This window comes from Mus musculus, chromosome 1 (genome assembly GCF_000001635.26).
Source record: "Mus musculus strain C57BL/6J chromosome 1, GRCm38.p6 C57BL/6J".
NCBI classification, from domain to species: Eukaryota; Metazoa; Chordata; class Mammalia; order Rodentia; family Muridae; genus Mus; species Mus musculus.
In genome coordinates this window covers 139007286-139031313 of record NC_000067.6, presented here as the reverse complement: position 1 = coordinate 139031313, position 24028 = coordinate 139007286, and the positions used below count along the sequence as shown (strand labels likewise).

The window sequence follows — 24028 nt, the reverse complement described above, 5'->3', positions numbered from 1 at the left end:
CTGCGTTCTCAACCAACCTCCTAGTTTGTGCCTTTCAATTAGGAAACCAAAGCTGTTGATATTCAGAATTATTAAAAGTTTTATATTACTGCCTGTCATACTGTTGGTTTTATAAGATTTCGTCCATTGCCTTTTCTCATTAGCTCAACTACTTATTCTTGCATGCTTTAGTATTCCTCCAGCTTCTGAGGGTGTTTATCTTTTCAGTTTAAGGAGTGAGTGCTTCATGTAGTTCAGATATTTGAAGATACAGCTTAGAAGTCATAGTCTGTTATCAGGAAAAATTAGTTCTTCTTCAAGGATAACAGACAGGTTTTTTTTTTTTTTGGGGGGGGGGGGGCTGGTAGTCTCCGTTACGAGATTCTTTAAAGATCTGGAATACATCAGTCCAAGACCTTGTGCATTTAAGTTTCTGCTGCCAAATCTGCTGTTACTGTTGAACCTGGCGTTTCATTTGATGGCTTTACTTGAAATTCTCCCTGCACTTTCTCCATTCTATGTATTTACAATTTTAACTACAATTTTAATCATGCTTATATAACGAAATATTCACAATATTCAAAATAATCGAGATTGTAGTGACATTGAGGCTTCATTTTTTCCTGCTACACTCTTTGGGATGCCAGCATTATTGTGAGAGACGACTGTCTTAGAAACAATTACTATCAATGGATAGACCACTATGAAAACACAGTTGTTGTAAAAAATAATCACACCTAATGGCTAAGCGTTTATGAAGTAAAGGAATGTTGATAACACTGAAGCATACAATTGTACATTAGTTACTATGAATGGGTGGGAGGCAAAAAGGAAAATAAAACCAGAGTAAGACTAGTTATTAGCACCGTGTTGATGGAGAAAGTATGTCAGTCTACACCTATACTACTCTGACCTCTCTCAACTGACCTCAAACTTCATATGCTCAGACCTCAACAGTATGTGGAGGAGAGAAAAACAGGAAGAAAGAGAAAAAGGGGGTATTGACAAGGCTTGATGGACAGGAGGTAGTTTATGCTAAAGGGAAAACAAAAGGACAAGATAAAATTGCAATCCAAAAAATAATTAGAGGGATGGTAAAATACATGGGAAACAAAGGAGGGGAGTTAAAAGGTTAAATGGGGATGAAGGTGGGGGATGGGCAAGAGGAAGAGATGTTAGGTATGACAACTAAAACTAAGGACATATTAAAGAAAGCCTATACAGAATAAGGAAGTTTCCAATTACAACTTTTTATAAAGAGGGTTCACAAGGTTCACTTTGCATGGGTGAATAATCTGTGCTCCAAGAGGCACAGATTATTAAATAAAAGCCAATGGAATAGTTCCTACTAGTTATTGGCCAGGGAATGCCCACAAGCCTCCAGAGCAACACTGTTTATGGCCATTGTCCTTGGTTATCCAAAATAACCACATAGAAAGACTCTACTCTTAAAGACATCATACACATTGGCTGTCAGACAGAGAAGTCAGGCTCAAATTGACCAGGAAACAGCTCCCTGTTGGCTTGTTTTCATGATTCTGGAATGTGCTATGCAGCCTTCTAAGAAAGGAAAACATTAGTGGTCTTATCAAGTACTGGACATGCATGGTGCAACACTGACCTTCCAGATATGAGGGGGTCACTAACATAATTCTGGCACTACTGTTATAGGATAACTAAGTGCTTTTTGATTGGATATGAGGCCTACTCCACAGGAGGGAATTTCATGGCTCTAAAGGTCATAGGCCCAAGGGTAGAGCCTGCTATTTCTATTCTGTTGGATAGTCATGCTATCAAACTGTCTTCTAAATATTTATATTCACAAACTAGAGTTGTTCATAACCTTGTCTAGAGAGCTTCTTTTTGCAGTGAGCTAAAGTTAAGATCAAGGTATTTCACATAAGAGACCGAGTGTTCAGCCCTAAATGGGACAGCTGTATACTCACACACACACACACACAAACACACACACACAGAAGCACACACAGGCACGCGCGCACACACACGCAAACACACATGTGCGCACAAAGCACATGTGCACCAAAGCTCAGCAAACTCTTTGAAAAAGGAAGCAGAAAGAGCATAAGAGCCAGAAGATGGGAAGAAATGCTATGAAAAACTGTCTTCTAGACATGGCATAGCTATCACTCTCACGCATTCACAGCAGCTGTGGTTACCCCAGGCCCGGCCTCTTACTGATGTTATTGGCAGTGGATAGTTGCTGGGGGGTGGAGAATCACCTTTGTTTGAGGATGTGACCACTGAGTAATAGGATTCCCACACTCCTGTGGACTGCCTCATGCACGTGCACCAATAGGCAGCTCAACTTAGTGAGCTGGCCAGAGCAAAAATTTAAAAAATGAAGTTAGAGGTGGGGCACATTAGATGGAGGAAAGTAGATTACATATTGTCTTTCTTGGATGTATATTTGAAACCCTCAAAAGAGATGTTTAAATTCAGAAAACTAATATAACAATTAGACTGTCCCAAATCTCAATATCCTGCAGACTATAAAACAGGAAAAGGAAAAAGAAGAATAAAGGAGCTAAACAGCAGACTAGAACAGAGCAGGGTGGAACGAGCCTGATAAATTGAAACTGGGTATTAAAGGGTGAAAGTGAAGAGAGGACTGAGTAGGCGTATAGAATTCTAATACAATCCAGCTTCCATGCCAATTTCTGCCTCGGGTCTTCAGGAATTCCTTTCTGGGGCTCACTGATGTCTGACACATACCTGGGCATTCCTTTTTGAGGTCAGGTCAGAGGTACTGGTAACATCCTTAGGTGATCCTTCGTGAATGCTCACCCTGATCTCAGAAAAGTCCCCTGTAGGTTGCCACACAAAAGCTGACCTATCTTCATAGGTCAGGTTGTGCATGTTGGCCATAGGCCAGTGTGCTCCTTCCCAATGCCCACCTATGTTGCCCCTTAGTCTCTAGTACTAAGCAGGTTTTCACCTCATTTGATATTGTGTGGTTCTTATGCTGTTTTTTCTATCATAAAAGATCATAGATTGACTCTGAGGACAATCAGGCTAAATGAAATAAACATCTTTTAGAAAATTCAAAGAAGCATCTAAAACGGCAAGGTTTCCAAAGCACAACGTAGTTGGTGCTGACCAGAGATAGTATACCATTCAGTTGTGCAAGCTGAGTAAGTTCCAGAGGCCTACTAAACAGTTTGCTCAGGGCTCACAATATCTGGAGCTCACAAAATACAGTGGATATATCTCATGTACTTATTCCTACACAACAAAGACACCAGGGAAAAGTGTAGACACATCCTTCCTGTTGTCTAAATGAGTCTTCCATAGTGTAGTTTGAACTACAATGGCAATCAAGAAGTCACGTCTGAATGATGTTCCTAGCCTTAAGTTACTTCCTAAGGCATAAATGAAGCATGTGAAAAGATGCTTAATTACTTAAATGCTCATTATCATTATTAACTCCTTTTACACCAAGAGCAGGAAGCATGGGCACACAGTTAGTTTTTCATGGCCAGACCGGTTACTTTTGTGTTCTTCACACCTAGTTCACATATTTCACACTAACTCTCTGGCAGTTGTTTAAACCAGATGTTGTACCTTAAATTCTTGTGAGTTCTCCCATTCCCTAAATCTTAAAGCTTGAAGCTATATGACATGATTCTTCCTCCTTATTCCCAAGCTGATCAATAATCTAGTCAAAGTTTTTCCCTTGAGTTAATTCAATCAATAATCCAAGACAAGCTTTTTTAATTCTTCAGCTTACAATGCAAACCATTAAATGGTCCAAGATGGCCATCACAAGTTATAAAACCATAAAAGAAGTCAGTATATTACCTATCTCTTACAGAACAAAAATAGCTATAAAAAGCCATAATGGTTAAGGTTATCAAACTAATGTTTTTCACTATGGAGGGGTCTGAGATCCTTGACCTTAAACCTTCCTTCCTCGCAGATTTATTTGCACCAGTGTATTCTTAACGCCACCCTGGCCTGAGGAGCTGCATCCTGCTAGCTGCAGTAGAATATCTAGGACAGTTACATTGGAAACACTTGGCCTTAAAGCTATGGTCTCCCTCCCAGAGGCCTCTGTCCTGCACCTGAATGCTAAGTCTGCACTAGTTTTGAATTTCAAAATTCACAAGCTTGATTTTCTTTGTGTACAAGTATAGCAAAAACTAAGTAAAGCTTCATGAATCCCTGTGTCTATGTTTTGTAAAATATGACTATTAGAATTTACTGTTACTTAGTCTAGGCAAGCAGGTTTAGATAAAGGTATGTTTTATTATTCAGTACAAATCAAAATAAGATATAATCATGGATAAAGCAAAATGAGATAAGCATCAAATTGTATATTTGGATAATTAAGTTTAAAAGAAAACAATTCACATTTTAAATAAAATATTCACTAGTACAAGCAATTAAAGAAGTCAACATATTGTATAAGAACCTAGAAGCTGATTTTTTGCAAATATGTCTATATAAAATGGGCCAAAATTAGAGTTCTCCTTGAAATGTTCATATTAAACATTCTAACATTATACTTTCAAGATTTAAAATGCCTGGCATATGTAAAATCTATTAAAATGCACATAATTTATCTGAATCAACATGAAAATATACCTAATAAATAATGCTATTCATCTGGATCTTTTAGTTCTCCCTTAATATACAAATGTGTTTCTTTTCTCCAAAATACAGCAGCTGGGAATGAAAGGAAGATTTCAAGTGATCATTTTTACATCATATTCCATCGTCTTTTCACTAGTTTCTCTGAGCTTTTCTTTGAGAGAGCCCCTTTCTTTAAAGGGGGGCTTCTTTTGAGACCAATCCATATTTCCATAATCCACAGTGCAGTTTCCTCCCCTTCTCCCCAGGGAGGGCTAACCCCCACATCCCCAGCCATGGCTTACAACTGTCATTAAGCCCTGTAACAATAACAAGACAACAAAAGAGCTAGTGGGCATGAGGCTGGCTAGTACCATATGCTGACCAAGTCCAGTATCTTTAGCTGATAGGGAATATTTTTAAATCTAAATTATTTAATAGTAAAGTAGCCTCACATCACTTGCTTTCCCGAACTGCATTGCAGGCAGACACTTTAAATACCAGTGAGCAACTTCATTCTTTTCAAAAGCTTATCTACCAAGGATGCACTGAGAAAGGAGCAAACAATTAATCAAGCACAGAAGGGTGAGATCAGTTAGTGGAGACTCAACTCTTCCCCCAATTCAACCTAAGCCTAAAGCGTTTCTTAAGACTCGCTTTTAAAGTAGCATGCAGATCACACAGTAGCATAGTCCACGTGAACCAAGGAGCTCCTGTCAATCTGAATACTCATTACTTCCATCAAGAAACAGCGAGGTATCTAACGTGGTTTCCATCTATTCACAGTCAACCATCTTCGCCTTCTTTTTTAAGTAAAAACTTAGGTGTAGAGTCCTGAATAGCCTGAGCAAACCCTCCAGCTAGGACTGCACACTGCCCAATCTGTTTGGGAGGGTTACATCACTCTGGAAAAGTCACTGCCCACTCTGCATCTCTCACACGCAGAACTAAAGCCCAACTTTCCTTTTGCTGACAAAAACATTTCTCTAAGAAACTTGCATTTATTTCCACCTGTATCACATATGACTTTATTTCCATAGGCTGTAGGGCACAGTGAGGCCTTCCTATCTGGGCTAAATAATTTGTAGAGTTAGAATCTAATAAGTTCACTGACAAATAAATATAAAGATGCTACCTCTTAGAGCCTCACTAAAGTGAAACTTTTCACTCTTCAGCAGAGCAGTTATATCATTTTTACAGGGATGCAAATACATCATCTCAAAGGTTTCTTAAATACTTATTTACTACAAATTTGTGAAACCACAATTTGTGCCAGCAAATACCTAATCCGTAAAACCAAACATAGAAAATATCATTTTCTTTCCAAATTAGCTTCCCACAGTTGTCAATAAAAATTTTAATTTTAACAATTCAAAATAAAACATGTATACAGTAAAATAAGAGTGTGGCCATGTTTTATATTAAATTCTCTAACATTTTACTGGCAGAGGAAATAAATATCCTTGTAAGAGTTGACAATCTGGCTCTCTTCTTGAGGCACAGCAACACAGCAAGAATATAACACCGTATAGTCCTACCAAAAGCATACTGACAAAACAGGATTGACATTTTAAGGTTACTAAAATTTTTCAAAATGTTTGGAATATAAAACAATGTAAGCACCTAAATGCAATTAAAACTTTTTTATATTTACCTATTCTTGTTATAAATCCTAATATCCTTAAACAATTAACCAATTTGTCATATGTACACACACAGAAACATATGCATATGTATGCATATACATTCCCATAAGAGTAGTGAAATAAAATTTCCTTTCATATAAAAATTGGTTTATTTTAAACACCCAAAGTTATAAAAAATAATTTAATAGTCTATAACTGGTTTTGATTATTTTTCTAATGCTAGAATCAATAAATTATTTCTGAATCATTTAAATCTTCATAAATAAAAATCTTCACACTAGATAAAATTACAAAATATTCAGATATCAATGCTGTTCAGCTTAAATCGTGAAAATCTTTGCATTATCCAAATCCCTTTTAAATCAAGCAGGGAGAGAACGATGAATAAATAAATGGTCACATGTTTAAGAAGCATTGCTTCTACACCACACGGTACGACAGCTACACATGGTTGAACATAAAAGACTGTGGAGTACCAGAGTTTGACTGTCAGGCAGCTAGCTAGCAGCCTGCACATAAGAAAGCCTCAAAAGGATACAGCCAAAAGGCATACATGAAAAAGTATTTCTTTCCCGATGATACACTTAACATAATTTAAACTTTCCAGATACTTCCTACAGGATGTGCTACAGGACCAGCATATTGCTAACTTATTGACATGATGACAGTGACTCTGGTGTGTGTCCTTTTGCAACAGTATTTCTAAGAGCAACAGAAATAAAAAGCAGGAGGAGGAACCTGGTAGGAACTTGTCACTGAGTCAGTGGTGAGCACTCTAACCTTCCATCTGCAAACTCCTCAAGCTACATCGCTCCTTCATACTGTGATGAAACTCCACCATATTTACCATAGCCCTGACAGCTTTCTAAACTGAAGCTTACACAGAGCTCCTGGACTAGACGTAGTTCCTACAACACTAGTTACCTGTCTTCCCGCTGTGGTCAAGATAACCTATAGTGAGTTTACTCAGTTTTCTTTAATCTCTCACTCACTCAGCAACCCAAACATTAATTCACACTTTATTATGTGCCGGCCATGGTGGCATGTGGAAACCAGTGGAAAAAATGACAGACAGTGAAGTAGGAAACAGGTAAGACTTTGATGTATATAAAGGGGCTACAAGACCATACACAGGTTGCTGTAGAAGCTCAAGAAAGCCTTAGAAGAATTAACTTCCGAGCTGGGGTTTAAGATTAAGGAGAAACCTCAGCAATATGGTAGCCCAAACAAGACCTGGTTCAGGCTAATGAAGTCCACATGACAATGTGAATGATCAAACTCTCCTAAAGGCCCACCCACCACTAGATTAAGAGCTACAGGCAATGAATGAGCTCTAAGAGAGAGAAAATCAACCTTCCCCAGGGATGAGCCCCTTGATCTGTTATCCAGTCCCAGGAGGTCAGCCCTAAAACATACATTTGAGCGACACTAACTTGACTCAGTAAGTTTATATTTACATATTTATGCATATATTAACAGTAGTAATTAAAGACAACAGAAATAACATAGGAACAAAGAAGGAGTCTTTGGAGGACCAGCCTGGGAATAGCGGATGTGGGGAGCAGGCTACAACAACGGGGGACTGAAGAGGATCAAAGTGTATTTACATAGGTTTGAAATGCCATAATGAAACCTAGTGTTCTACACAATGAAACAATGCTAATAAAATTTGTAAAGACCATGAGGACACTCTCAGTGTGGTGGTACACAACTTTAGTCCTAGCATTCTGGCGACAGGCAAAGCGGGATCTGTGTGAATTCCAGGCCAGCCTTGTCTACCAAGTTAATACCCATTTGGTCACTTCTGAAAACTTCTGTATGTTCTCCACACGTTTTCTGTCTCAAAGTTGATCAAGAAAAAATAATTGCAGCTATTCATATACAGTACCAGTAGTTCATACTAATAATGTGATATTTCAACTTAAAATGTTTTTAAATTATGTTTCCAACCTGGTCTCCAAAGTCCTCTGGGAATTTCCACAATACCTCAGGATCTGCAAACAATTGACATAGATTACTAAGAAAGATTGGAAGATGTTTAAGGCAACAATTTTGCTAACAGTCTTATAATGATCAATAACAATGGTAATTCATTTCCTTTTTATAAAATTAAATATTTTGACATTTAGGTTTAAATAATCTTAGAAACAGAGTCAAGGGAAATTTATAACTTAATCAAATTACTAAAACCATTCCTTTTAGTAAGCTAGTTACTTGCATGACTCAGATTTTAAGGTTCTGAACAATACATTTTCAATATAACTACTTATAAAAACACTAGATTGGATTGAAAATAAAAATATAAAAGTAGTAAAATAATGATGATGATGATGATGATAATAATAATAATAATATACAACCTCAAAGACTAAACCAAAGCAAATTGCCCAAAAATTCCATTTTACATTCCAATTAAGAATATCTGATCAGTTCTCTATCAGTTTTAAACTCTCATATTTAAACTCTAGAGTAATAGTTAAGTTATACATAAGCTACTAGGCAGATTTAAGACAGTTTTTTAAATAAATTTGATTTTGCAATATATTTTATGAAACAAATATAATCTATATTAATTTCTAGATACAGAATAACAAATCAACAGCTTTATAAATATTCATATTAAGTTTTTATTTTCAAATTTCTGAAGTTCCTGTTTTAAAGGTGGCAAATGATAGTATTGTTAGCTTTAAGTAGTACTAATAAATATTTTGACCATATACTTAATTCTGACAAAAACTCAAGCTGAACATTTCAAATGGGACTTGAAAGATCACCGACATGGATTAACAGCATTTCTGGAAAAGGCTGCTGATAAACTACCAAGCCTAGTGCTGCCAGTCTGACAAAATCTAAACTCCACTCCAAGCCAAGAACTCAGCGGCCCAAAGACCGTCCCCACTCTGTGTACCCAGTCAGTGGACACCCACAGCTCTATTTCACAACTGCCACCATTTTACACTACATTTGTAAAAATAAAAATCAGGGTGCAGAATTTCTTAACTGTTAATTCTAAAATCCATTAAACAGCTAGCGACACTTTTAAGCATTCCCTGGCTAATGTTATACTTCCACATGAAAGTTCAACGGGGTTGTTTTTCTAAGATTTTAACTTTCAAACAAACAAACCATACTTTCCACAAAAAGTTTTAAATTAATAATAACTAAGGAGTTACATTTTTCCATATAAATCAATGTAAATAAGCCATGTAAAACAGCTTGTATAAAACAATATAGTAGAAATGTATGCAAATTTTGCAAAGCCAGACATCAATCACTCATCCTCATTCACATACAACAAATGTTTACATTTCTGACGTTCATGTGAGAAACACCAAAGACCAACTGAAAACCAGCAGGCAGAATTATCTTGCAGGTCCTGTAGATAATTACATTCCCAAATTGTAGAGGTTTATGTAGCACTTTTACCAAAGCTGAAGGCTGTTAAGGTTTGAATGTCATAAAACAAAAGTATGCAGGAGAATTTTCATGAATAAAGTATGACAGTCAACGATGGTAATAAAAACAGATCACCACACAAAGCAGGCTTGTCACAGAGCACAGAACGCTTCCGTGCAGCACAGCATCGCTCCATCCAGGCCACTTTACAGAGCGTGCTCTTCCCTGCAGGCTGCACTCACTAAGTATGATTTCGCTGCCTCGTGTTTCACACACCCCTTGTTCATCCATTCTTTTTCTCTATATACTATACTTCCACAGAAGTGAAACAAATGAGTGTATGGAAAGGTTTATTGGATTAAATGTCTAGTGGAAAATATCCTATTTATTTTCATTAAAATAATCTCATCCTTCAGCAGCATGCAAAACAGTATTAGAATCCTGTGCACTGACATTAGAAACGGATTAATTTAGTTACTGCTTCTGTGGTTATATTTCAACTACATATTTGTAGCAACTTTTCAGAGTAGTGCTAAGGAACAAAAGACCTGAGAAAAATAATCCAATTTTGCTACTTCCAACAAAGCATGAGTTTTCTCTCCCCTGCGGATTACTTCAGGTCCTCATCCTGATCTGTCAGGGCCGATTTTATGCTGATCTTAGGGGTGAAGGGATGAGAACTGTGGGTGCGGCTGTGGAGCGGCCATGGGGGACATGTGCTGTTCTCCCCACAGCCACAGTCCAGGAAGACTGCACATCCTACCTAGACGCACTGTTGCTGACGGGAAGAACATGGAGCTCCATTCCCACAGAATCACAGCATAAGGACACAAATTCTGTTGAAATCAGTAGACCTGTGGATAGCAACAAACTACTGTTTGTGTATGAGCACCATGTTTTACAGTATAATGAAGCCCTTAATGAAAAAATTAAAATACCTGAAGATACTAGTGTGGATTACATGAAACTACCAAAAAAAGGATTAAAAATGTTTCTAGTTTCCATAAATGAATAAAATCTCTCTGATTCTGAGGAACTCAAAGATGAATTAAATTTATAGTTTCCTTATAAATAAGGATTTAGAAAACCACAACGCAGATACTATATACTTCTGGGAAAATTAGAATATAGTACCTTTGTATTTTGGTTGAGGACTAATTTGTTTTGATTTTTACTTTATGTATATAAATGTTTGCCTGCATGTATGTATGTGTACTACATATGTGCTCGGTGCCCAGGGAGGTCAGAAGAAAGCAATGAATTTCCTGAAATTAGAATTATAGACAGTCGGGAGCCACCTGGTAAGTGTTGGAAGCCAAACTGGGATCCTCTACAAGAACAGCCAGGGCTCTTGACTACTGAGCCATTTCTCAAGCAAGCTCTTTGGATATAGGTTTTTCCATGCTTGATTCATTTATATTGTAGAATGAAGTATATATACAAGGAGAGTGGAATCAAACGTGAGAACTTCCCAGTCTCATTATACAGCTAGCTATTTAAGACTGGAGCATTGTTGGCTGAGAGTGAAGGAGAACTTAACCTCAAAGTCTTGCCAATAATAAATATCCTTATCGCCCATCTAACTAAGATCTACCTATGTCATTGAAAACTAAACCCACTGCCTTCTGATTCTCCAGAGCACTCATGGGCAAAATGTCACAGACCGTCTAAGTTTTGTGCAAAGCATTCTTTTAGGAAGATTATTATAGGACAATTCAACTCAACTTGAAGATTCTTTCACTTGATAAATCCAAAAAATGCTGCTAACAAACAATTGTCCCTTATAAATAAATGAATAAAAATTATTAAATAAAAATTAGTAACTTTTGGAAAATGTATTTTTTTACTTTTTCACCTATAATCTGAGATACTATCGTGAAGTTAAAACAGGATCTCATTTGCAGAGAAGAGAGACATTAAATAGAAAGCACATACAAGTAGGTTATGATGGTCCATGCCTTTATCCCAGTACTTGGGAAGCAGACCTCAGAGGTGGAGCTCTGTGAGTTCAAGACCAGCCTGGTCTACATAGTGACTTCCAGGACAGACAGACTGTCTCAAATCCCCCTCTCTCTGTCTCTCTCTTTCTTTCTGTCTCTGCCTGCCTCTCTCTCTCTCTCTCTCTCTCTCTCTCTCTCTCTCTCTCTCTCTCTCTCTCTCTGTGTGTGTGTGTGATTGTGATTGTGTGTGTGTGATTGTGTGTGTGTGATTGTGTGATTTTGTGTGTGTGTGTGTGTGTGTGTGTGTGATGTATGACACAGCATTTGGGAGGCAGAAACAGGTAAATTCTTGGCCAGCCAAGTCTAGGATAGCCAAGACTACAAAGAGAGACCCTGCAGAAAAAACGGGTAGAGGAGAGAAAGAGATGGGCAGGAGAAAGAGGGCAAAGGAAGGGAGAGAAGGAAGAGGGAGGAAGGGGAGGAAAGGGGGGAGGGGAGAGAGGGAAGGGAAAGGGGAGGGAGGGGAAAAGGACAACGGAATAAAGTAGCCATGAGGAAATGTAAGCAATTCAGAGAGTCTCTGAATGGCAGGCTTTGTGGGCAAGTTGACCTCAGCATGACACAGGCTGGAGTCATCTGAGAGAAACCTCAGTTAAGAAAACGCCTCTGAAGATCCGGCTGTAGACAAGCTACAGACATTTTCATAATTAGTGATTGGTGAGGGAGGTTTTTCTCCAGCCCACTGTGGGTGGTGCCATCCCTGGATTAATAGTCCTGGGTTCTGTTTTTAAAAAGTAGGCTGAGTAACACAAGGGAAGCAAATCAGCAAGCAGCATCCTTCCGTGGCCTCGGCATCAGCTCCTGCCTCCAGGTTCCTGCCCCATTTCCCTCGATGATGGACCACAACGTGGAAATGTAAGCCAAATAATCCTTTTCTTCCCCAACTTGATTTTGGTCATGGAATTTCATGATGTTACATAAGAATATTACCTCTAACTAGGAAAGAGGTCCTGCAAAGTGACATTATATTAGCTCCATGAATCTAATCTTCACCAATGGATAATCTGGGCAGCAGAGAATATTATAGACTGGAGAAACAGTATATATGATGACTGGAAGAATAAAACAAAACCAAGTATCATCTGTAAAAGTAAGCAAAATTTACCATATCAAGAACATAATGAACATAGCAGAGCATATGTCCTTGTTAAAAACAAAGACATCCTGAGTTTTGCAGGCAAATGGATGGAACTAGAAAATATCATCCTGAGTGAGGTAACTCAGATCCAACAGGACATGCATGGCATGTACTCACTGATAAGTGGATATTAGCCAAAACGTTCGGAAGACCCATGATACAACTCACAGACCGTAGGAAGCTTAACAAGAAGGAAGGCCCAAGTGTGGATAACTCAAACCCACTTAGAAGGGAAAACAAAACTATCATGGGAGGAACTGGGAAGGAGGAACCTGGGTGCTGGGTGGGAGAGGGGAAGAGGAGGGAAAATGGGAACAGGATTGGGTCTTGGAGGCGGGAGACAAGAGAGAAGCCCTCAGGGCAAGGAGAGTGAATTGGGGGCCAGGAGGAACCTCTAGAAAATCTCAGAGAGCCGGGACGGGTGAGGCTACCAGGACTCAATGGAAATGACATCAGCCAAAATGCCCAACAGTAGGGAAATGGAACCTGAACAGACTACCTCCGGTAGATAGACATGGCCCCCAGTTGAGTCATGGAACCAACCCCTTATCTTCAAAATTTTTGACCCAGAATTGTTCCTGTCTAAAGGAAATGCAGGGCCAAAAATGGAGCAGAGACTGAAGGAAAGGCCACCAAGTGACTGGCCCATCTTGAGCTCTATCCCATGTGTGAACACCAAACCCCAGACACTATTACTGATGCTATGTTATGCTTGCAGACAAGAGACTGGCATGGCTGTCCTCTGAGAGGCTCTACAAGCAGCTGACTGAGACAGATGCAGATAATTACAGTCAGCCATTATATTGAGGTCAGGAACCCCTATGGAAGAGTTAGGAGAAGGACTGAAGGAGCTGAGAGAGATCAAAACCCCATAGGAACAACAACACAGTTAACTAACCCGGACCCCTGGGAGCTCCCAGAGACTCAGCCACTAACCAAGGAGCATAGTCCTAGGAGAGGGCACATAGGTAGAAGAGGACTGCCTTATCTGGCCTCAGTGGGAAAGGAAGCACTTAATCCTGTAGAAACTCAACACCACCACCACCACCACCACCACCACCACCACCACCACCCCAGTCTCCCACTGCCCCCACCCCCACTGCCCCCACCCCCCACCAGAGAAGAGGGATGCTGGCTGGGTGGGGGAGCACCCTCTCAGAGGAGGGAGGGGTAGGGGGGATGGGATGATGAACTCAGGGAGGTGTGATTAGGAAGGGGCAACTTGTGGAATGTAAATAAAATAAAAATTTGAAAAAGAATAGAATGTAGCAGGGAGAGAAAATGAAGGGGGGGGGGCTGGATTAGTCAGAGAAGTGGCAGCAACCAAAGAAGAAAAGACAGCTAGGGCTATTCTGGGTTTTATGCTTTTCTATATGAATTTGAAAATTGTTCTTTTAAGATCTGTGAAGAACGGTGTTGGGAGTTTGATGGAGACTGTGTTGAATCTATCGATTGTTTTTGGTAAGGTGGCCATTTTCACTATGCTAACCCTGCCAATACAAGAACAAGAAAGATCTTTCCATCTTCTGAGATCTTCCAAAATTTCTTTCTTCAGGGACTTGAAGTTCTCATATTGGTCTTTCACTTGCTTGATCGGAGTTACACCTAGGTAGTTTATGTTATTTGTGGATACTGTGAAGGGTACTGTTTCCCTAACTTGTATCTCAAGCCATTTATCACTTATATAAAGAAAGGTTACTGATTAATTTGAGTTAATTTTGTGTCTAGCCACTTTGCTGAAGGTGTTTATCAGCTCTAGGAGTTCTCTGGTATAACTTTTCCATCACTTATATATACTACCATATCATCTGAAATAGTGATACTTTAATTTCTTTTCCAGTTTGAAGACCACCCGCAGTAGCCAGACAGGGATGGGGACACCAACCCACCTTCAAAATTGGTCCCAAAATTGGTCCTGTCTAAAAGAAATGCAGAGACAGAGATGGAGCAAAGACTGAAGGAATGGTCAACCAGTGACCACCCTATTTTGAGACCATCCCATCAGCAGGCATCAATCCCTCACACTCGTTTTGTTTTGTTTTGTTTAGTAAGAACAGTTTATTGAAAACACTGACAAAGAACAGTGAAGCTGGAACAGTGAAGCTTTGCAGATTTGGAAGGTGTACTTATCCAAAACAAAATGTCCTGGAGATTTGAGCTAGACATGAAGGTCCTTTGTTTTATATACACCCAACACATAGTGTCTTTAGTGCCCTGTGTTTTGGTTGGGCCCCTCACGGAGCTGTGGGTGGGAACACTCACCAGTGTCCCTTCTTCAGCGCACAGAGAAGTGGTCAGTGCTGCTGCTTAATCCCTCACACTATCAATGATGCTATGCTGTGCTTGCAGGCAGGAGCCTAGCCTCTGAGAGCCTTTGCCCAGCAGCTGACTGAGACAGATGCAGATACCCACGGACAAACATTGGATGGAGGTGGGGACCCCTATGGAAGAGTTAGGCAAAGAACTGAAGGAATGGAAGAGGATAGCAACCCCATAGGAAGACCAACAGTGTCAAAGAACATGGACCCCTGGGAGCTCCCAGTGACTGAGCCACCAATCAAAGAGCATACATTGGCTGGTCCAAGGCCCCCAAAACATATGCAGCAGAGGGCTGCCTTGTCTGACCTCAGTGGGAGAGGATGAGCCTAATCCCACAGAGACTTGGTACACCAGGGTTCTGATAATACTGGGGGGAGGGGACCCTCTGAGAGGCAAAGGGGAGGAGAGATGGGGGAGGAACTCTACAACAGGGGACTGGAAAGGGGGTCAACATTTGAGACATAAATAAATAAATAAATAAATAAATAAATTTAAAAGAAAATAAAATTCCCAAGTGCTGCAAGCCACAGCGAGGTGATGGGAGCAGAATGACAGCCACAGTTACAGACATAAAGCCATAGGAAGAACAGTAGGGCCAGGGAGAGAGGCAGACAGAGAAGCTGTGGGATAAGCACTGGGCAAGAGGCTTGTGTCCAAACAAATGAACTAAGCAAGGCTGTACATGGCGAAGGCAGAGGTAGAAGATTCAGCTAGACTTCCCTTTCTTTGATAACAATAAGTATTTGTGCATACTGGCAAGAAACAATGACTTAGTGGAAAGCCAGCAAAGAAGGGACACAAGACCCTTCAAAAGACAAAAGGAGAGTGGAATCCTAAGCAGCACAACAGCCTAGAGCTCGAATAGAAGCAAGAGTGTTTTCTGCTCTTATAGGACGAGGATGTAGGTTGTGCAATTCTGAGTAAGTTTGAGGAACTGGTGTGGTGGATTGTATAGAGATGCTGGTTCCTCCCCACACCTTCATGCTATAGGAAGCTCTCTGAAGCAAACTGGTTGTTCATGCTAAGTGTTCAGTTTAGGTAACAGTTTAATCTGGCATCGGAGACCAACAAAGTGGGATTTCCCATCATGATCAATAGCCAAGTGGGAGAGCTATCTGGTAGATCCAATCAACAGTCAAGTTTGTCAGCCATAACTGATGTAAAGAGAGCTTAAATATGTGAGTAGCTATGACTATGAATTAGTTATCACATTCTAACTTCAAATAAAAAGTAAACTTTTTCAGTAAAATCCATCAATGCTATGTATTTACCAAAATATACAAGTGCATTTTAAAAGATGTGTTTTCAGCCGTATGACTGTTTGGAGACAGCATGGCTGAGAAGCAAGATAAAAAATGGAAGCACAAGTGAAATAACAAGCTATGGCCCTGGGAGTGCTGACTCTCCCCGCACTGCATCAGGATGATTCTGTCACCACCAGAGACCATGCTGAAATCCACAAAATCAACCTACCTTCCCCGACTCTGGGCTAAAGTGAAGAACAGCCTCATCTGCTGACCTAAGTATCACACAAATGCCCTTCTTGTACAAGTGCTGTTGTGTAAGCATATTTAAAAGCATATACTTAGATGACCAAAGTAAAAATTTTAATTTCTGTCATATCTGCCAAAGTGTTTCAAACTAATAATTATTGTGACTTTATATCCACCCTGGGTTATATAAAGGGTTTAGGAAAGCATTCTACACAGTTATGTGGGACCAGTTGAAGCTCCCAAGATCAGAACAATCAATGCTTTGCAGTTTCCCCAGCATGCACCACAGCAAAGCATATCTTTACAGAACTGGTGGAAAGATATCACTCACTCTGACAATTTAGTAATGCAAAGAAAGCTGGGATTCACATACCCACTCCGAAAAAAAGCATTATGAGTTATAGAACATTACACATTTTAAGATCACAAGCAATATTTTTAAAAAAAGAAATTCGTTTCTGATAATTCAAATTAGAGTACACTCAATCCCAATAAAACATATAGTCAGATGTTTGTACAAGTTATTTTAAAAGTTAACACATGACAGGTGATAGGCATGCCAATTACCAAGGTCTTAGCATAACACATTAAATACATCTATTGAGATGTCAGAGCTGCCCAATAAATGTGTACAAATACAAAGACAATTGAAATATATACTGTAAAACATATCACTAATACAAAACTTTATTAACTTCTTAAGGATCTGGCAAGCAGTTCTCTTAACAACAGTGTGCAACAAAAATACCAGGAAAGTTCTCACTAAAAGCCCAGAATGTTGGCTCTTATCCACAGAACTTCTAATCCAGCATACGTGGGTCTAACAAGCTCCATGTGGCCCTTATCCTGCTCATTCTACAAGAATCACACCTGAAGAACTAATACTAGACTACATCCATCTTACAAGAATTAGCATTGAGGAATTTAATATATACTAGCTATAAATACTCTAAGCTATGTCAGTAATTCAGAATCCTCTGTATTTTTTGAAGAGTTATTTATGTGTATATATACACACAGAATCCAGTGCTGGAGTTGCTGGTGCCTGCAGGATGCCCAGCTTGTTATATGGGTGCTAAAATCCGAACTCCAACACTTCTGTTTGTGAAGCAAGTGCTCTTAGTCTCAGAGCTCTCTCTCCAACCCCTAGTGTGCTTTATTATGTACTTATACATGCACGTCTTCACAGAACTAGGAAAACCACCATCAATCACAGCAATTGCATTAGGAGATGATGCCATAAAAAACATTACTGGATATTTTTAAAATAATAAATATATGATGATAAATGCTAACATCATAATTCTATTTCTAGGTCCCAGTGAAACGAGAAACTCAAGAAGAAGGAAGACCAAAGTGTGGATATTTCGATCCTTCTTGGAAGGAGGACCAAAATACCCATGGAAGGAATTACAAAGTTCGAAGCAGAGACTGAAGGAATGACTATCCAGAGACTACCCACCTGGGGATCCATCCCATAAACAACCACCAAACCCAGACACTATTGCAGATGCCAATAAGATTTTGCTGACAGGAGCCTGATACAGCTGTCTCCTGAGAGGCTCTGCCAGTGGCTGGCAAATACAGAAGTGGATGTTCCCAGTCATCCACTGGACGGAGCACAGGGTCCCCAGTGAAGGAGCTAGAGAAAGTACCCAAGGAGCTGAAGGGGTTTGCAACCCTATAGGAGGAACAACAGTATGAACTAACCGGTACCCCCAGAGCTCCCTGGGACTAAACCACCAATCAAAGAAAACACATGGTGGGACTCATGTCTCTAGCTGCATATGTAGCAGAGGGTGGCCTAGTCAGCCATGAATGGGAGGAGAGGCCCTTGGTCTTGTGAAGGTTCTATGCCCCAGTATAGGGGAATGCCAGGGCCAGGAAGCGGGAGTGGAATTAAGGAAAGTGAGCAGGGGGAGGGGATAGGGGGTCTTCAGAGAGGATACTAGGAAAGGGGATAACATTTGAAATATAAATAAAGAAAATAACTAATTAAAAGTAAATAAATTTTTTTAAAAAATTGAAATGTTACACAGCATTTGTAGCTGTACCACTTCTGCAGCAAGCATGGAGGACTACAGCCTTACATGTGTCCATCTATACACTTAGGTCAACAGTCCCTATGTCCCTAGGGTATACGTAAGTGTGCAGGCATTCCACTATCTAGATTATCAAGAGGGATCTTTCTATATGCCACACTCTTAGCTATGTGAGGAATACTTTTTGCTGTATTTCTCGAGATGATTTCTCTTATGCTGGTTAGATGGTTAGTTCCATCTAAATAACCAGGAGGACAGATGTCCACAGAGAACACCTGTGACATAAAGCCAAGGCCTCTGTTTTCATTGTTAACTCACATTTTCAAGAAAGAGTTCATGCTAAGACAGAATCTTGGAATTTTCTGGATGAAGGAGAGCCCTCCCCCAGCCTTTTCTGCATCCAGACCTAGAGCTGTGTATCCTTTGTCTCCACGCGAGACACTAATGCAGCAGGGAGGGCACAGGTGTCTGCTTCTGTTGCTCTGCTGCACGCCACAAACACAGCTCTCTGCTCACTCACAGGGCCATGGCTTAGAAGGCATTCACAAGCCTTATTATTTTATTACTGTCTAAGAGAAGATATTTTCAGCAAACCAAATACTAACTTGTTCATTCTAAGAAAAAGTTTGCTCAACAGTAACTCAATAAAAGTTACTCAACAGTAACTGAGTACATGTAGGGAGACCTAGAAATGGCTAACAGTACTCATAGTACTCAAACTCCATTTCAGTATGTCAGTAATAAAGTCATCATTTAAAACCGGAAGTTTAAATCATATATATAATTGCAGAGGAGTGAAAACCCTGTTTTAATGTGTTACATAACCAGTTGCAAAAACCGCTCCCACGGTTATCTATCACTTTACAAGGTAATAGACATATCTAAAGCAATGCTTAAAATGTGCTCATTTTTCACCTTCTTAAAAATGCACATAAGCAATTATCACATAAAGTCCAATTCAAAGTTCCCTTGTTGATGGCCTCATTCTAAACAGCCACCTGGATAACCCACCCACTCCTGTAGGTTTTGCAACCATACGCACAAAAGTATAATTCTAGCCTTACTAAATGTTCCTGCTAGAATGGTATAAAATCCATTTCATAACTCAAAATAAGAATGCTCTTTTTACTTATATATTAGCAAACTCCAACTGGACAATGGAAATAGAACTTCAAAGAACCTCACGAAAATATAACCCAGCACGTAACATATCAGGTCCATCACTGTGCTTCCTCCGTTCCTTTTATACAAGACCTATTATGATAAGATGAAGCCCTCATCAATCACCTGATAGAGTAATTCCAAACTTAGCCAAACAGGGCTAATGGGTGAGAATTGAATTGAAAACACCTTGACAAAGAAAGCAATTTCTTTTCTTCGCACTCCTCTGAAGCTGTGGGTGATCATGGTAATCGAACCATCAACAGTGAGGGGCCATCTGTCCCAAGGGCCCTTCAGGAGAGGTTTGTTGTTTTTTTTTTTTTTTTTAAATCAACAAACAAAAAAGGAAAGAATTGCTGTAGCACAGATGTTCAATCTTGATTAATCTATGACAAGGGGCCCACAACCGAGAATCAATGTTTTGACATTTTTCAGATACCAATCATTAAAAGCCAACACAAAAGTTTTACAAGAAGACAGAAGAAAAAGTGAGAAGCTTGCTTTGTGGAAAGATGCTCTGTGATGCAAACCTGACAGACCCAGCTAATAGTGCAGCTTGGACTCATCACCCATCTTCATGATTTCCTCAAAGGTAAGACACAGTGCTTTGAGTTACTGTTAGTTGTTTATGATTCTTTGTACAAGGTATGACTTTAAAAAACATACTATTATCCACAATATTCAGTATATTTAACTCTTTGAACTAGTTACAAGAAATAACTTTATCATTCTGAAATATAAATTTAATCTATCATAAAGTAGATTCATTTATTCATAGCTAATTTAAACAATGTTCATATTACACCAAGGATTATGATTTGAAGCACAACTTTGGAGCAAGCTTTCATTTTTAACACAAAGGTAATGAAGTAGAGCATACTCCTATACATAACAGAGGTTTTAGTCATTTCACAATAAAGAAGAGATCAGAATCAGAATCATACTAATTATAAAAAATGAACTTGAAGGCAGGCAGGCAGGCAGGCAGACTAAATAGACATGAGATGTAGTTAACTGAGACAGACATAAAAGACAGCAGTGTTATGGAAGCATTGGGAGATGAAAGCAGAGAAGGAGAGAGAGAGCCCAAAGGATAAAAGGGAAAAGACGGCAGGAAAGAAGGGAGAAAGAGACAAGAAAGGAGGAAGGGAGAAGGGAGAGAAAAAAAACACAGGGACAAGAAGAAGAGGGAGGGGAAGAAACAAAGAACAAAGAGAGGGGGAGAGGAAGGGGAAAGGTTTAGAAAAATAAAGCACAGAAAGTTAACTTTCTAAGTCAGTTTCGCTGTTGCTATGATAAAACACTAAACAAGAGCCACTTGGAGATGAAAAAGTTTATGAAATCATACAGGTTCTGGTCCAGTGTCGAAAAAAATCCAGAGCAGGAGCTAGAGGCAGAAGCATGCAGACAGGAACAGAAGCAAAGACCCTGGAAGGACAGGTGCTGACCATTACTGGCTTGTATCCTCAGGCTTGCTCAGCCCCCGAACAGCTGGAAGTAGCCCTGCCCACAAGGAATTGCACCCCAACTCTCCCACATCAGTGATGAAGAAGACACCCCACAACACACAAACAGGACAGTTTGGCAAAGGCAATTCCTTCCAAGATGGCTCTAGTTAGTATAAAGTTGGCAAACATGAACCAGCAGAGTAACATAAATCTGCTTAGAACTCTAAAGGATTAGACCAAAAGAGGGGAGTGTGTATAGTGGAAAAGGAAGGAGATAATATGAGAAGAACTAAAAACTTCCCCAAAGCTGATGAGGCACAAATATTCAGAGTGAGAAACCACAACAAAGCCAAGAAGGATTTCGAGAGAGACACTAGACAGGCATCACAGTGACACTACAAAGATAAGGTACAGCTATTTCTAAAAACCTCCAAGAAAGAAAACTTATTGTATTTATAGGTCTGACAGCAGACTTCTTCAGAGAAGTAATGAAAAACATAAAACAGTGGAATAAATACTCAAAACCTCTAAGAGTGTGTTACACAAAAACTATAGTTACAGGAATGTAGCTAAAATACACTTTCAGAACTGAAAGGAATAGCATTTGGTAAAAGACAAACAAAAGTTAACAATGTGGCAGAACACAGAACCAACTTGCACAAATGAATAGCTTTTCTATATACCAACAACACACTGAGGAGTGGACACATAGCATTCACAATAGCCTCAGAGAATCTAGGAATAAACCTCACCAAGAATGTAAAGGACTTCCACAATGAAAACTTTAAACCTCCCTCTCAAGAAATATTTTAAAAGACTTTAGAAAATGGAAAGGTAATAGAAAATAGGCAGTCAGATCTCTGAATTCAAGGCCAACCTGGTCTACAGAGTGAGTTGCAGAACAGTGAAGGCTACACAGAGAAACCCTGGGAGGAAGAGGGTGGGGAGGGAGGGAGGGAGGGAGGAAGAAAGAAAGGAAGGAAGGATGGATGGATGGATACAGAGCCATAGAGCCATAGTAATAAAAACATTTGGCACCAGCACAAATGCAGACATAGACCAAAGGAACAAAATAAAAATATCCAAACTGAGTATCCATAACTGTAGCGATTTTATATGATAAAGATGCCAAAATATATGTTGGAGAAAAAAATCTCCAACAAATGTTCTTGGGAAAACTGGGTGTCTATATGCTGAAAAATAAAATTGGATCCATATTTATCACCTTGCACAAAAAAATAACTTCAATCTCCATCTGTTGCAAAGAGTTTACTGCAGACAGAAAGACTGTAAGAGCCAGAGGTAATGGATGAGTCCCAGGAAGGAGGGGCTTCCAGGCACAACAGTGCAGATTCACATAAGAACCACCACATACAACACATGTACAAAATCACACCAGACAAAACCGCATTGTGGGGAAGAAAAAGGCCTTAATGGAGAAGCTGTTTACACTAATACCTCACAGACATGGCAAAGTCAGCTTTCGCTGATGGAGTAATACTGGGTAGACCAACCACTCTCTAGGGCAGGACAATCAGCAACAATCAGCCAACACAAAAGGAACTGGTTTTTAAAATGAGGAAAAGATAAAATAGAATAAATGGTTTTTAAAATGAGGAAAAGATAAAATAAAATAACCTTGGGAAAACTCTTCCTAGAAGGTATTCAGAACCGTCCTAAACTGAAAATAGGCATATATCTTTAACCCTTGAAGTCAGCATTTTGACTAATAAATATAATGCCAGGATTAACTTCCTAGAAAGGGAAAAACCAGCAGTCTGAACATATGTACTAATAATTAAGTCCTAGAGCAATTTTCAATCCATTTTCCTTACTGCATAATCCTTACTTATTGGGGTTATAATTTAAAAGAGTCAATTGTGCAGTCAACTGTTCGGAACCAGGGATTGGCCTGGGAAGCTACCCTGAGACGACACTCCAGGAGGGCACCACGGTTAGGAGGCAGCTGAGCATGTCAGATGAACGCATGAGCATATTCACACAGCACTGGTGACAAGGAAGGCCTGCCCACGTGCATCAGGCTCCATTTTGTCCCACTAAAGCAGACATGGCTGTGTATCTTCCCTATATACCCAGAGGTGGCTCCAGGTCTTCCAGCCTCCCTCCTAACTACTTCCTCCTAATCCGCATGACAGTACAACTAAATCTTAAAATAATTTAATCCTTTGCTTCTCTGCACAAAATGGCAAAGAGGAGAATGAGTAGTTTCCATCAGTAATTTAAAACAAACCTCACATTCTGTAGCTTCTTCCTTTCCCTCAGACATCACTTCCTATATGGGATGTAGTGTTCTCAACTCTTGACAAGGGAAGGACCTAAGGAACATCACTTCCAGAACATGATCCCTCGGCTCCGGGGAGGACAGTATTAGGCATCTGGTTGGTTGGTTTACTTCCCCAAACAAGGTTTTCTGTACTTCCCTTGGCTCCAGTGCATACATTATTAGGCATCTGTAATTTTTTTTTCTTTTTACTTCCCCCAAATGAGAAGTTTACATTAGAATCACTGCCCTAATTTTCTTGTAAAGAAAATAATCTTGCCAGGCACTCCTGGCACACGCCTTTAATCCCAGCACTCAGGAGGCAGAGACAGGTGGATTTCTGAGTTTGAGGCCAGCCTGGTCTACAGAGTGAGTTCCAGGACAGCCAGGGCTACACAGAGAAACCCTGTCTTGAAAAAACCAAAATAAATTAATTAATTAAATTAAATAAAAAAGAAAATAATCTCAAGGCCAGAGAGCTAGTTCTCTAGTTAAGAACACTTCTTGCTATTCTAGAGAACCCAGGTTCAGTTCC

At 39.6% G+C, this 24028-nt stretch overlaps 1 protein-coding gene across 7 annotated transcripts in view; it reads right to left on the bottom strand.

Moving 5' to 3' along the window:
• Positions 1-24028, bottom strand: part of Dennd1b (DENN/MADD domain containing 1B) — a 212335-nt gene that overhangs the window by 144730 nt on the left and 43577 nt on the right. For 5 of the 7 annotated variants that reach the window (NM_001166501.1, XM_006529716.4, XM_006529719.3 and 2 more), the window contains one exon: positions 8166-8209. The exons of the other annotated variants lie outside the window; for them this stretch is intronic. In NM_001166501.1, the coding sequence (NP_001159973.1) occupies positions 8166-8209 (44 nt within the window). The remainder of the gene's footprint in view (positions 1-8165; positions 8210-24028) is intronic. 7 annotated transcript variants of the gene reach the window in all.